Source organism: Salvelinus alpinus, chromosome 15, assembly GCF_045679555.1.
Source record: "Salvelinus alpinus chromosome 15, SLU_Salpinus.1, whole genome shotgun sequence".
Lineage (NCBI taxonomy): Eukaryota > Metazoa > Chordata > Actinopteri > Salmoniformes > Salmonidae > Salvelinus > Salvelinus alpinus.
This window is the reverse complement of record NC_092100.1, coordinates 8859394-8871727: the sequence shown is the minus strand read 5'-3', so window position 1 is coordinate 8871727 and position 12334 is coordinate 8859394. Positions and strand designations below refer to the sequence as shown.

At 44.8% G+C, this 12334-nt stretch overlaps 2 protein-coding genes across 2 annotated transcripts in view; one reads left to right on the top strand and one right to left on the bottom strand.

Moving 5' to 3' along the window:
* LOC139539434 (kinesin-like protein KIF14) overlaps window positions 1–12334 on the top strand; it is a 35654-nt gene that overhangs the window by 4512 nt on the left and 18808 nt on the right. Inside the window, exons 10-19 of the mRNA XM_071342387.1 lie at window positions 265–437; window positions 1060–1207; window positions 1326–1389; window positions 1538–1722; window positions 1908–2010; window positions 2893–3050; window positions 3251–3398; window positions 9668–9947; window positions 11287–11380; window positions 11561–11696. Of these exons, the coding sequence (XP_071198488.1) occupies window positions 265–437; window positions 1060–1207; window positions 1326–1389; window positions 1538–1722; window positions 1908–2010; window positions 2893–3050; window positions 3251–3398; window positions 9668–9947; window positions 11287–11380; window positions 11561–11696 (1489 nt within the window). The remainder of the gene's footprint in view (window positions 1–264; window positions 438–1059; window positions 1208–1325; window positions 1390–1537; window positions 1723–1907; window positions 2011–2892; window positions 3051–3250; window positions 3399–9667; window positions 9948–11286; window positions 11381–11560; window positions 11697–12334) is intronic.
* LOC139539433 (putative nuclease HARBI1) lies at window positions 4337–8697 on the bottom strand. Its single transcript, XM_071342386.1, has 11 exons — window positions 7952–8697; window positions 7688–7864; window positions 7536–7597; window positions 7367–7453; window positions 7238–7279; window positions 6996–7169; window positions 6881–6916; window positions 6228–6782; window positions 6043–6158; window positions 5835–5946; window positions 4337–5740 (listed from the first exon to the last, which is right to left on the bottom strand). Exons 8-11 carry the CDS (start codon window positions 6697–6699, stop codon window positions 5370–5372), a joined length of 1071 nt encoding a protein of 356 aa, XP_071198487.1. The 5' UTR covers window positions 6700–6782; window positions 6881–6916; window positions 6996–7169; window positions 7238–7279; window positions 7367–7453; window positions 7536–7597; window positions 7688–7864; window positions 7952–8697; the 3' UTR covers window positions 4337–5369.

Sequence of the window (12334 nt, the reverse complement as noted above, 5' to 3'; positions counted from 1 at the left end):
CGTTTTTATATAGATGTGGAGGGGGTGTGTGACTGGGAAAAGCACCGCCCCACATAAAAAATAAAATATCGGAAAAGTTTTTGTTAAACATGCACCTAATTTCAGATCATCTTGCAACTCTTTGTGAAGCTACATTTCATCCAGGGTTCATATAACATTGCGAGAGAGGTTTGTGAAGTAAGTCATTTTGTCGAGAGCTTTGCGAGAACACCGTTTGCATCGCCACCGTGTCCGAATACCCTTTTCTCTCGCCTTGTTGTCCAGGCTGCTGAAGGAGAGCCTGGGCGGAAACTCCAAGACGGCCATGATCGCCACCCTGAGTCCGGCGGGCAGCAACGTGGAGGAGAGCCTGAGCACGCTGCGTTACGCCAAGCAGGCCCGCATGATCATCAACGTGGCCAAGGTCAACGAGGACACCAACGCCAAGCTCATCAGAGGTCAGCCCCTCATCCCTCGCCCTTCCATACTGCCACCAATCTCTCTCTCTTTTTCTCATCCGTCCATCACCAGGTTCAATTAACTAGCCCCGGCTCTAACCTTGCCTTTGGGCCATATTTATACACTGTCACATCATGCTGGGGACATCTCAACTGTCATGAAGGTATTATTCAAAGGAAATTGCTACGCCACATTTCCTGTTTTTTGGCGCTAGGGGGAGCTCTTGCAAAGGCTTTTATTTTACACGGGAAGGGGAAACGGTGCAGAGATTGTGACCATCTACCTTTTTATGGTTAAGTACCATATTATGTGTATTAAACAGAGGAGGCTGGTGGGAGGAGGTATAGGAGGACGGGCTAATTTGTAATTGCTTGAATGGAATAAATGGAACTGTATCAAACGTATGGGAACCATGTTTGACTCCGTTGTATTGATTCCAGTCATTACAATGAGCACGTCCTCCTATAGCTCCTCCCACCAACCTCCACCGGTATCAAAAAGGTAGGTTACTGTTTGACAGTCATACATGTGATGTAACTAAAGCTCATCCAAAATGTCACCTAACTTGTTCTGTTTTAGCAGAAATGTAACAATGTAATTTGTGTGGGTCTTTGTTACTAGAGCTGAAAGCTGAGGTAGAGAAGTTACGGGCGGCTCAGATGAGCTCTCAGGGCATCGAGCCGGAGAAGATGCGCCTCTTCCAGCAGGAGATCTTGGCTCTGAAGAGCCAGCTAACGCAGCAGGAGAGGGAGATGGCCGAGGCCCACAGGTGACAACCATAAAACCTGCACACGTCTTGTCCCAGAGAGGCTCTGTGAGCTATGCAGCAAAAAATACTACAACTGTTTTTTGTTCAACTTGAATCTGATTCCTTCACGTCTTGTCAGAGCGTGGAGAGAGAAGCTGGAGCAGGCAGAGAAACACAAACGTGAGGAAACCGAAGAATTACAGGTCAGCTCATAACCTAACTAAAAGTGACCTTTATATTCATAATCAGTGTTTCACTCCCGTGTATCGACCTACCTTCCACATTCCTTTGGCACATTTCAGAAAATAATTTCCCCTATATTCATCTGCTTCCCTCTCTTCTCCCCATCAGAAAGCGGGCGTCACGTTTGCTGTGGACAACCGACTTCCCAACTTGGTGAACCTGAACGAGGACCCACAGCTGTCGGAGATGCTGTTATACATGATTAAGGAGGGACAGACCAAGGTCGGCCAGACCAAGTCAGAGTCCCCCCACGACATCCAGCTGTCTGGGGCCCTTATCGCCGACCACCACTGGTGAGAAGGACTGACCCACCTCAAAAACCATAGCCTCGTTTAGCCTTCTAATGAGTCCTGGCTGTCTCACTTGTTACTGCTTTTTTAAAACATTCATACAGGAAACTCCCCTATTCCAGTGCTCTTTTGTCATTCTTACATGTTTCAGTTTTGTTATGAATTTACTAACATTTTGTCCTTTTCAGTGTCGTTTCCAATGTAAACGGTGAAGTCAGCATCATCCCCATGGAAAACGCCAAGACCTTTGTCAACGGGAACCTGGTCTCTGACACCACTGTCCTGCGTCATGTATGTCTTGTGTCATGTACGTCTTGTGTCCTGCGTCTTGTACGTATTGTGTCCTGCGTCTTGTACGTATTGTGTCCTGCGTCTTGTACGTATTGTGTCCTGCGTCTTGTACGTATTGTGTCCTGCGTCGTGGTCTTGTACGTATTGTGTCCTGCGTCATGCGTATTGTGTCCTGCGTCTTTTACGTATTGTGTCCTGCGTCTTGTACGTATTGTGTCCTGCGTCTTGTACGTATTGTGTCCTGCGTCTTGTACGTATTGTGTCCTGCGTCTTGTACGTATTGTGTCCTGCGTCTTGTACGTATTGTGTCCTGCGTCTTGTACGTATTGTGTCCTGCGTCTTGTACGTATTGTGTCCTGCGTCTTGTACGTATTGTGTCCTGCGTCTTGTACGTATTGTGTCCTGCGTCTTGTACGTATTGTGTCCTGCGTCTTGTACGTATTGTGTCCTGCGTCTTGTACGTATTGTGTCCTGCGTCTTGTACGTATTGTGTCCTGCGTCTTGTACGTATTGTGTCCTGCGTCTTGTACGTATTGTGTCCTGCGTCTTGTACGTATTGTGTCTTGCGTCTTGTACGTATTGTGTCCTGCGTCTTGTACGTATTGTGTCCTGCGTCTTGTACGTATTGTGTCCTGCGTCTTGTACGTATTGTGTCCTGCGTCATGTACGTATTGTGTCCTGCGTCATGTACGTATTGTGTCCTGCGTCATGTACGTATTGTGTCCTGCGTCTTGTACGTATTGTGTCCTGCGTCTTGTACGTATTGTGTCCTGCGTCATGTACGTATTGTGTACACATGAAATTAATAATAAAAACGCACAGTATTAGAAACCTGACTGAGATCACTCATGTTTTGGGGTTCTTTCTCTTGGTGGTTTCCAGGGCGACAGGGTGATCCTGGGCGGAGACCACTACTTCCGCTTCAACCACCCGGCAGAGGTGCAGTCTGGGAAACGCGTGTCATGCTGGACGGGAGCGGGCGATGGCCAGAAGGACTTTGAGTTTGCCAGAAACGAGCTGCTCTCCGCTCAAAGAGCACAGTGAGTTGATCACAAGATTCGGAAATGATTTGATATGATTCCTATCACACGTCAATGTGATTAACTGAAAGTCCCATTTGTACTCTGTGGAAAGATGTGTGGATGCACACATTAATAATGTGTGATACTGGGAAGAAGAAAAACGGCACTCATTCTGAAACTCGTTAATGCATCTAGGCGTCCATTTTGTTTCCGTGTAGACTGGAAGAGGAGATCGAGGAGGCGCGTCTGAAGGCCAAAGAGGAGATGATGCAGGGAATCCAGGTGGCAAAAGAGATGGCCCAGGAGGAGCTGTCGGACCAGAAGGCTCGTTATGAGAACAGGATCAAAGCCCTGGAGAGAGAACTGGTACGTCAACTATGGCTTTACCGACATAATGTGTGAAATGAAAACACTGACAAATCTAGGGCGATGACTTCATGTTCACGTCAGACCTTGTTTTTTTTACTGCACAATAGTGTCTTCACTGTCTGTAAAGGGAGTTGTTTGGTGTCATGGTGTAATGTCAGGGTTAACTGTATTGTATAAGGACTAGCTAAATCAGACGCATCGTAAAAATATTAAAAGTATATCATATGTCAGGGTTCTAGACTAATGTTTTCCACTAACTTTTCAGTTGATGGCATCAGCACATGGTTGGTCGCTCCTAAATTTTCTGACGCTGCATGGAGATAATGACCTGACCTCTGTCCTTTAATGAACCAACATTCCATACAGAATTACGCTAATAATGACTAGCATGATTTGCCAGTGGCAAAACGGGCCAGGGCCAACTGAAAGCTATTGGCCGGAATTAAAATAATACTGGCGGATGATGTGCGCAACATTTGAAATTTGAATTTGTGGGCTGAGCAAGTAGCCTACAATGACCTTACTCTCCATACACAAATAATTACACTTCAACGTTACAATATCATATTTACATTGACTGTTTGGCGGGGAAAAAATATTTTTTTTTTTCGCATTTTAAAGAAGAAAAGGGTGTTATTGTTAGCGATTTTGAACAGTCAGTCTATAGTTTACAGCTCTATAATATCCGTTTAAATATTCTGGTAAATTCCATTTTCCCAGTTTGTCTTTTTTTTTTTTTCCGAGGTTTCACTCTCATAATCTGACTTTTATTTATTTCATGGAAAACGACAAAAATTTGAACATCCAAGTCAATCCACAACAATGCTTAAACCACATCAGGGGCCTGTTGCACAAAACTAGGATAAGGGATTAAGCCAGGATATCTTGGTGATCCTGGCTCAATTGATCCGTAATCCGGTTGCACTAAAGATGGATAGGGGGCAGGAGGATATGTTATGGTATAAATTACCATGGAGATTTATTCTGTGGAGCTAGCCTGCTCCAGACCAGGCTAAATTCCAGGATCTATTTAATCTCATCCCTAATGTCAGTCAGCAGTCACCACAAATGGAAACCAATAGTTATTTCACTGCTCACTATACATTGTTATCACATATAACTAGACCCACTGTTATTATTTAAACGTTTGTGATCATTAATTTCAATGATTTGGGATAAAAAATGATTTTTAGATGATGTTGCTATCATTAGATAATTTACAGTTTCCCATAGACTATAAGGCTATATATAAAATGATAGAATATTAGGGCCACAGAGGGGAAAAAAACACAAGTCATAATATTGTAACCAGTTGTTTTAAAGGAGGACAGTTGTTAAAATGACAGATGTGGGGCATTTCGTGAAATTGTACTTCAGTATGGTTTCATAAACAAAGACATGCTGATGTGCCAGAATATTAAGTATCACATTGTCATAAGTATCAAAACTGTAAAAACAATATGTAGCTTTTCTGCAGAAAGAACCAGCCTCATAAATTTATGACTTTATCCTTTTTCTTCAGTGTGGCCCTAGTACTCTGTCATATAAACAAATACACATTCCATATGAATATAAAAACACAATGTGTAACATTATGTTCCTTTATTGAATAAGGACAAAACAAAGCAGGTAAACCATCAGCTCCTTTCGAAACTGAAGTCACAGTGACTCTACAAGATGGAAAGCACAGAATCCAAGCATATTATACAAAATGATACATACACATTCAAAGGTCTGTATATAACACACCCTGCATGTCTACACACTAAAATAAATGCAGGACAAATCCATACACATCAACTGAACAGACAAATGAATGGATGCAGTAGCCTCCCTGCAGCCTTGTATTACACACAGTATACCGCACAAACATCATAAGAGGCCAAATTCGTCAAAAAACGAACCCAAAAAAACCCAAATTCCTCTGCCACCGCAGGACATATTTAACCAAAATTGAAAGCACACATACTAACTAAAATAATTCAACACATATTGGTCCCTCAGCAGCCGACCACTGTCGTCATCAGGGAAGATTGCCGGATTGTCCCAGTCCATGGCTGGTGGCACTCTGGGGGCCCTCTCCTTCCTCAGGCAGGCCACATTGTGGAGGACAGCACAAGCCACAGTAATATCACATGCCCTAACAGGGCTGACCCTTAATTTGTGAAGGCAGTGAAAGCGTGCCTTCAGGAGGCCAAAGGTCATTTCAACTCTGGCCCTGGTCCTGGCATGGGCATGGTTGTAGGCCTGCTGTGCTTCCTGGGGGTCTGTGAAAGGTGTCAGGAGAAAAGGCTGGCAGCCATACCCCCTGTCTCCCAGCAACACACCAGAGAATTCACCTGTCAACACAAAATCTCATCATTACTACCTCATAAACACAGTGATATTCTTGACACAGCCATGATGGTTATAAATAGGGGTTGTGTGGCTTACCTTGTGATAGGCACTGATAGATTTCAGAGGCCCGAAAGATTCTGGAGTCATGGACTGAGCCAGGCCATTTTGCCACAACATTGCTGATCACACAGTCAGCATTGCAGACCATCTGAAATCATAAGATGAGGAATATTACACCAATCAATGCACATCACTGGCAATGCAGAGTGTTCGTCAATGGACAATATCAAAAAGTTATGTTCACCTGAACATTAATGCTGTGAAAGGATTTCCTATTCACAAAATCGGCCTCATGGGCACCTGAGGGGGCTTTTATCCTTATGTGTGTGCAGTCCACTGCACCAATGACATTGGGGAAACCTGTCACACAAAGTAATGAGTATCCTACTATGTGTTAACAGTTGTCCTGTAATTTGTAGATCCTCTTACCTGCAATCCTATAGAACTCCTCTTTGATGTCACAGAGTCTTCTGTGGCCAGGGAAGGAGATGAAGACATCTGCTAATGCTTTGATAGCCAGACACACACTCCTTATTGTGCGGCAAATTGTCGCCTTGTTCAGCTGTTCTGCATCCCCCACTGAGTACAGGAAGGCTCCACTAGCAAAAAAGCGCAAGGCCACACAAACCATTTGCTCCACACTCAGTGCATGGCTCCGTGCAGTGCGGTGCTTAATCCTGGGACCCAGTAGTCTGCATAGATACCTGATGCCATCTGCAGAAAACCTGTATCTTTCATATAGATGGTCATCAGGGAAGGCCAGTGGGTCCAACCGGTCCCTGAAGACCCTTTCTCGCCTGAAGGCTCTCCTCAGCACAAGTGCTTCTTCATCCACCACATCTCGCACGAATGGGCATGCCATTGTCAGAGCAGAAAGGAACACACAATTTTGGGCCTTCATATAGGCTAGTGGCCACACCTGGTGCTGGGGGGGTGGGCAAAAGAGGGCGATGCCTTATAACGATGACTTGGTTGTACTGATTGCTGGGAAAATAAAAAAAACCTTAGAAAGATGCCACCGTCCTGTGTGCTCACAATAAGAGCTCATATGTCATGGCTCACTTGACTTTACGAGAATATACCTAATTTTTATTTTGAGCTGTGTCATCTTCTTGGAGCTGGGGGAGGAAAGAAAAATAATGATTAATACATTTGTGTTACAGTTAGCATACAGTGTACATTGAAGGCATATCTCACCTCCCTCTCAAGTTTTTTTATTTCAAGGTCCAGTTTACTAATTGTCCTCTTTTTTATTTCGGACTCCAGTGCAAGATTTTCCATCTTTTTCTTCTTGTACTGAATGTCTATGTCTGCCAGTTCTATTTGGCGCCGGAGGTGGTTGCCATACAACTTTCTGATAGCTTGTGAGCTCTGTGAACACAATACAATTAGCGCAGCTGGAATTTGGCAGGATGTGGTGTCCTTTTATTAATACGCACTATGTTGCCAGGCTGGTTTTCCCACTGTATAGCATCTGGGTCCTGTAAAAGAAATTAGATTTTTTGATTTTGATGAGGACTCCTCACCATTGTAGAGTAAATAGTACTTTCACAGTCTTAACATGATACCTCATGCCTTCTGGAATCCAGAGAGATGGTCTCCTCCTCATCATCGTCTCCATCATGTGCTGTTGCTGCTGCACTGGGGCCTTCACCCTATCACATTTAATCGGATTCATATTGAAGCTAGTAGACAAGACATGCCAGGCCTACAGTATGCCTTTGATGGAGTACTCACTGGATCAGCATCGTCTGGTGCTTGTGCTGGTGGCTCTAACAGGAACACAGTGCTGCCAGACACTGCAAGGCAATAGGTAAACCAAAGTCAGACAGTCCAAATTGATTCAATATGAATGTGGTTGTATCCCATGTAGAGATGGAAGGACATACCTTGAATGAAGCGGGTGGCATCTTGGGAGGAACCTATGCTCGTCTCTTTCCCCCCAGGGATCCCCTCTAAGACGGGCCTGCCTTTATTTAGCTCCAAGGCCATGTCCTCTGCTGGGGTAAGGTCAGCCTTTGGTGACCCACCACCCGTGCCTTGTCTGTGGGTATTCTTTTTCACTGCTAAAACAGTACAGACAATGTGTGAGCAGGCACCTTCTGGGTACAATATATGCTTGTGCTTTGTTAAATATTAGTCAGGGACCATACCATTCTGCAGAATGTTCTTGTATTTGATTTTGACCTGCTGCCATGTCCGTTTTGGCCCGCTCATGTTTAATCTACACACACACACACACACACACACACACATTTAATGGAGTCACACTGCAAAAAATTACTTGGTATTTTTGTCTTGTTTTCAGTAAAAATATCAAAAAATTTATCATAGCTTTATACAGTGTGATGGAGTTACTTTACACAATTTCACTCATATCTGCAGTGCATTTCAATTAAAAATTTAACCGTTTCATAATTACAGTACAACTGCATTTTTGGAGATGTGAATTAAATATTTGAATTGTAATTGTGATGTTTCAGCGGAGCGGTGAGTGTGTAATTGTGCACTACTTACGCATTCAGGCGGTCTGCAATACTTTGCCACGCTTTTTCTCTTTGCTTTATCACTGTGGCGGTGTTGCCTTTCTTCTTAATTATATCTTTTACCTCCTCGTATGCCTCCATGAGGATTTGTGCTTCCGACGGGGAAAAGTACGCGGCTCTAGTTGCCATGGTAAATCAGTTAATCTGTGATCTGTGGCGGGGTCTATTTGAGTGAGCCGTGAGCGCGCACCTATCCAGGATTGGTTTCACCTGGCTTAATGAATCCGTGTCTGCTCATCCTGGCTTGGTCTTTGTGCAACCAATTAAGCCTGGACGCACATGTTTTGGCTTCATTGAGCTCAGCTGAGTCATTTATCCCGGATGTCTTAATTCTACTTTTGTGCAACAGGCCCCAGGAGACCACTTTTGAAGTCTTGGAAAATTCCGCCTTAATTTTTGGGAGGTTGTAGTTGCCCTTTTTAATTAAATTTAGCACAGCAAAAGACCATTGTTTGGCTAGCAGTGTTCTTGTACTGTACAGTGTAAACTACATGGGATGGTCGAGTTTGCAAAACAAAATGCCCTGCAATTTATACAAATTATATAATTCTGCCAGGTAGGTTTACCCTGCAGTCAATATAATAATAACAATGTTTTTGGGAGAAAGCCTTAAAATTTTAATTCAAACAGCAAATAATGACTGAATTGTGCATGGCAAAGATTCAACCAAGACTTTGGACCAAACTTTTGAATACCTGGTTTGCATACCCATTGCTGTTTGAATAAATCATGATGATTAAAAAAAACGAAGGTGACCAACTAATAAAACAAATTGGTGTCAAACTGCAAAGTCAAAGGGTCACAAATGCAAGTGCTTTGGTCACACTCTCAAACCCTGTATGTATTTGACCGAAGTCTGATAATGATGTGTAGCCTACTTGTCCTGCATAGTCATTGCGTTTAACATTTTGTAGTTTTAATAGTTAGGGCTCCCGAGTGGCTCTGGGGTCTAAGGCACTGCATCACAGTGATAGAGGCATCACTACAGACCCTTGTTCGATCCCGGGCTGTATCACAACCGGCCGTGATCGGTAGTCCCATAGGGCGGCGCACAATTGGCCCAGTGTTGTTCCAGGTTAGGGGAGGGTTTGGCCAGTGTAGGTCATCATTGTAAATACAAATTTGTTCTTAACTGACTTGCCTTGTTAAAAACAAAATAAAAATAAGCATTAGGTTCAACATTTTGCAGGCAGTCATTGGATTTAACATTTTGCAGGCATAGTCATTCATTGTAATATTTTGGCGTGACTTCCACTACATTTAGTTCTTTCACTCACCGAAAACGGCCATGGCCCACCGAAAACGGTGCTTTCCTTCCCCCAGGAGAGGAAGCGCCATTGGGAGATGGACCAGCAGCAGGTAGCCTCCAAGATGGAGGAGCTGCAGTCGGCCAAGGTGGAGCTGGAGCAGGAGGTGGACACGCACAAGACACGTCTCCGCCTCCATATGGAAGCCCAAGCCACACGGCGGGCCATGGCCGACCACGGCGTCCGACAGGCCAAGGTGGTGGAGGCCCTCGAGGCAGAGAAGAGGAAAATCGGCAAAGACCTCGAGGAGATGCAGAGGAAACTGGCGCTGAAAGGAAGCCGGACTGCGAAAAACGGTAACCCATTGTTAGGGATTTTCATCTTCTGGGTCGTATTCATGAGAAAACGGTCTGAAATGAGGAGGGCCTACCTGAACTTGTCCAATAAACTAGTTTTCGTTGCAAAGCGTTTTCCGTTGCAACAGTGTGCACTAATGAATACAAACCAGGTGTGAAGTGTATGAATCAGAGATTAGATGTTATTACAATAATAGGAGAGGCATAACTTATTGTGGTAGCTAACAAATCACATTTTCTACCTCAAATGGTTCGGAAACAACATGTGTGGAATAGCAGTGAAATGTTTACTTTATAGGCCCATCTGCAGTTGAGGCCGGTGGGACGCGATGCCAAATTCTCTAAAACGACGCTGGAGAGGCGGCTTATGGTAGAGAAATTAACATTCAATTTTCTGGCAACCGCTCTGGAGATTCCTGCAATCGGCATGCCAATTGCCCACTCCCTCAACTTGAGACATCTGTGTCATTGTGTTGTGTGACAAAACTGCATGTTTTAAAGTGGCCTTTTATTGTCCCCAGCATAAAGTACACCTGTATAATGATCATGCTGTTTAATCAGCTTCTTGATATGCCACACCTGTTAGGTGGATTGATTATCTTGGCAAAGGAGAAATGCTCACTAACAGGGATGTAAACACATTTGTGGCCAAAATTTGAGAGAAGCTTTTTTTGTGCTTATGGAACATTTCTGTGATCTTTTATTTCAGCTCATGAAACATGGGACCAACACTTTACATGTTGTGTTTGATATTTTCGTTCAGTATAGTAAATGAGTAACGATAACTTGGCTATGTACAGGGAGAACCAGTACTGAGTCGATGTGCAGGGGTACGAGGTCATTGAGGTAACATTGTGTTGTGATTCAGATTGGTGTTTCCATTGCATCACACAATGGTTTTGGTTGTGTGGCTAGTTACAGTTCAAATCAAATCAAATCAAATTTTATTAGTCACATACACATGGTTAGCAGATGTTAATGCGAGTGTAGCGAAATGCTTGTGCTTCTAGTTCCGACAATGCAGTAATAACCAACAGTAATCTAACCTAACAATTCCACAACTACTACCTTACACACACACAAGTGTAAAGGGATAAAGAATATGTACATAAAGATATATGAATGAGTGGTGGTACAGAACGGCATGGCAGATGCAGTAGATGGTATAGAGTGCGGTATATACATATGAGATGAGTACTGTAGGGTATGTAAACATAAAGTGGCATAGTTTAAAGTGGCTAGTGGTACATGTATTACATAAAGATGGCAAGATGCAGTAGATGATATAGAGTACAGTATATACATATGAGAAGTTCTGGTGACCTATCTGTTTTCTCAGTCCCTCCTCGGTGGGATGCCATGAAGTTGTCTCTGATGATCGAGGAGGCCAACAAGATCAGTGACAAACTCAAGAAGAACACAGTTTTCAGCAGGTACGAGTGGAGGCGAGCTTCATCTTTACATCCCGTTGGATATGAAATACTCTTTTCGTTTTGCACATATTGAGATGGATCTACAGCAAGATCTAGCAGGAAATTCTCACTCAATATCTCATCCCTTATCTTGGCTTTACTTCCTCTTTTATAGCTTAACCTGGTTCCCTCTGTTTTTAGACACGAGGGGTCTGAGAAGAAGGGCGGAGAGGGAGAGCTGCAGGTCCAGGTCAGAAACACCAAACTGGGCATCTCCACCTTCTGGAGCCTGGAGAAGTTCCAGAGCAACCTGGCCGCCATGAGGGAACTCGACCAGGTCAGTAACAACCTGGCACGCTGTGAGGGAACTCGACCAGGTCAGTAACAACCTGGCCCGCCGTGAGGGAACTCGACCAGGTCAGTAACAACCTGGCCCGCTGTGAGGGAACTCGACCAGGTCAGTAACAACCTGGCCCGCCGTGAGGGAACTCGACCAGGTCAGTAGCAACCTGGCCCGCCGTGAGGGAACTCGACCAGGTCAGTAGCAACCTGGCCCGCCGTGAGGGAACTCGACCAGGTCAGTAGCAACCTGGCCCGCCGTGAGGGAACTCGACCAGGTCAGTAACAACCTGGCCCGCCGTGAGGGAACTCGACCAGGTCAGTAGCAACCTGGCCCGCCGTGAGGGAACTCGACCAGGTCAGTAGCAACCTGGCCCGCCGTGAGGGAACTCGACCAGGTCAGTAGCAACCTGGCCCGCCGTGAGGGAACTCGACCAGGTCAGTAACAACCTGGCCCGCCGTGAGGGAACTCGACCAGGTCAGTAACAACCTGGCCCGCCGTGAGGGAACTCGACCAGGTCAGTAGCAACCTGGCCCGCCGTGAGGGAACTCGACCAGGTCAGTAACAACCTGGCCCGCCGTGAGGGAACTCGACCAGGTCAGTAACAACCTGGCCCGCCGTGAGGGAACTCGACC

Bases quoted from the DNA above. Each gene is read 5' to 3' on its own strand.
- LOC139539433 (XM_071342386.1), bottom strand. From the start codon at position 6,699: ATGAAGGCCCAAAATTGTGTGTTCCTTTCTGCTCTGACAATGGCATGC. The intron at 5,947-6,042 runs GTGAACATAACT...TTATGATTTCAG, and splicing joins TTCACAGCATTAATGTTCAG to ATGGTCTGCAATGCTGACTG. The intron at 5,741-5,834 runs GTAAGCCACACA...TTGTGTTGACAG, and splicing joins CTATCAGTGCCTATCACAAG to GTGAATTCTCTGGTGTGTTG.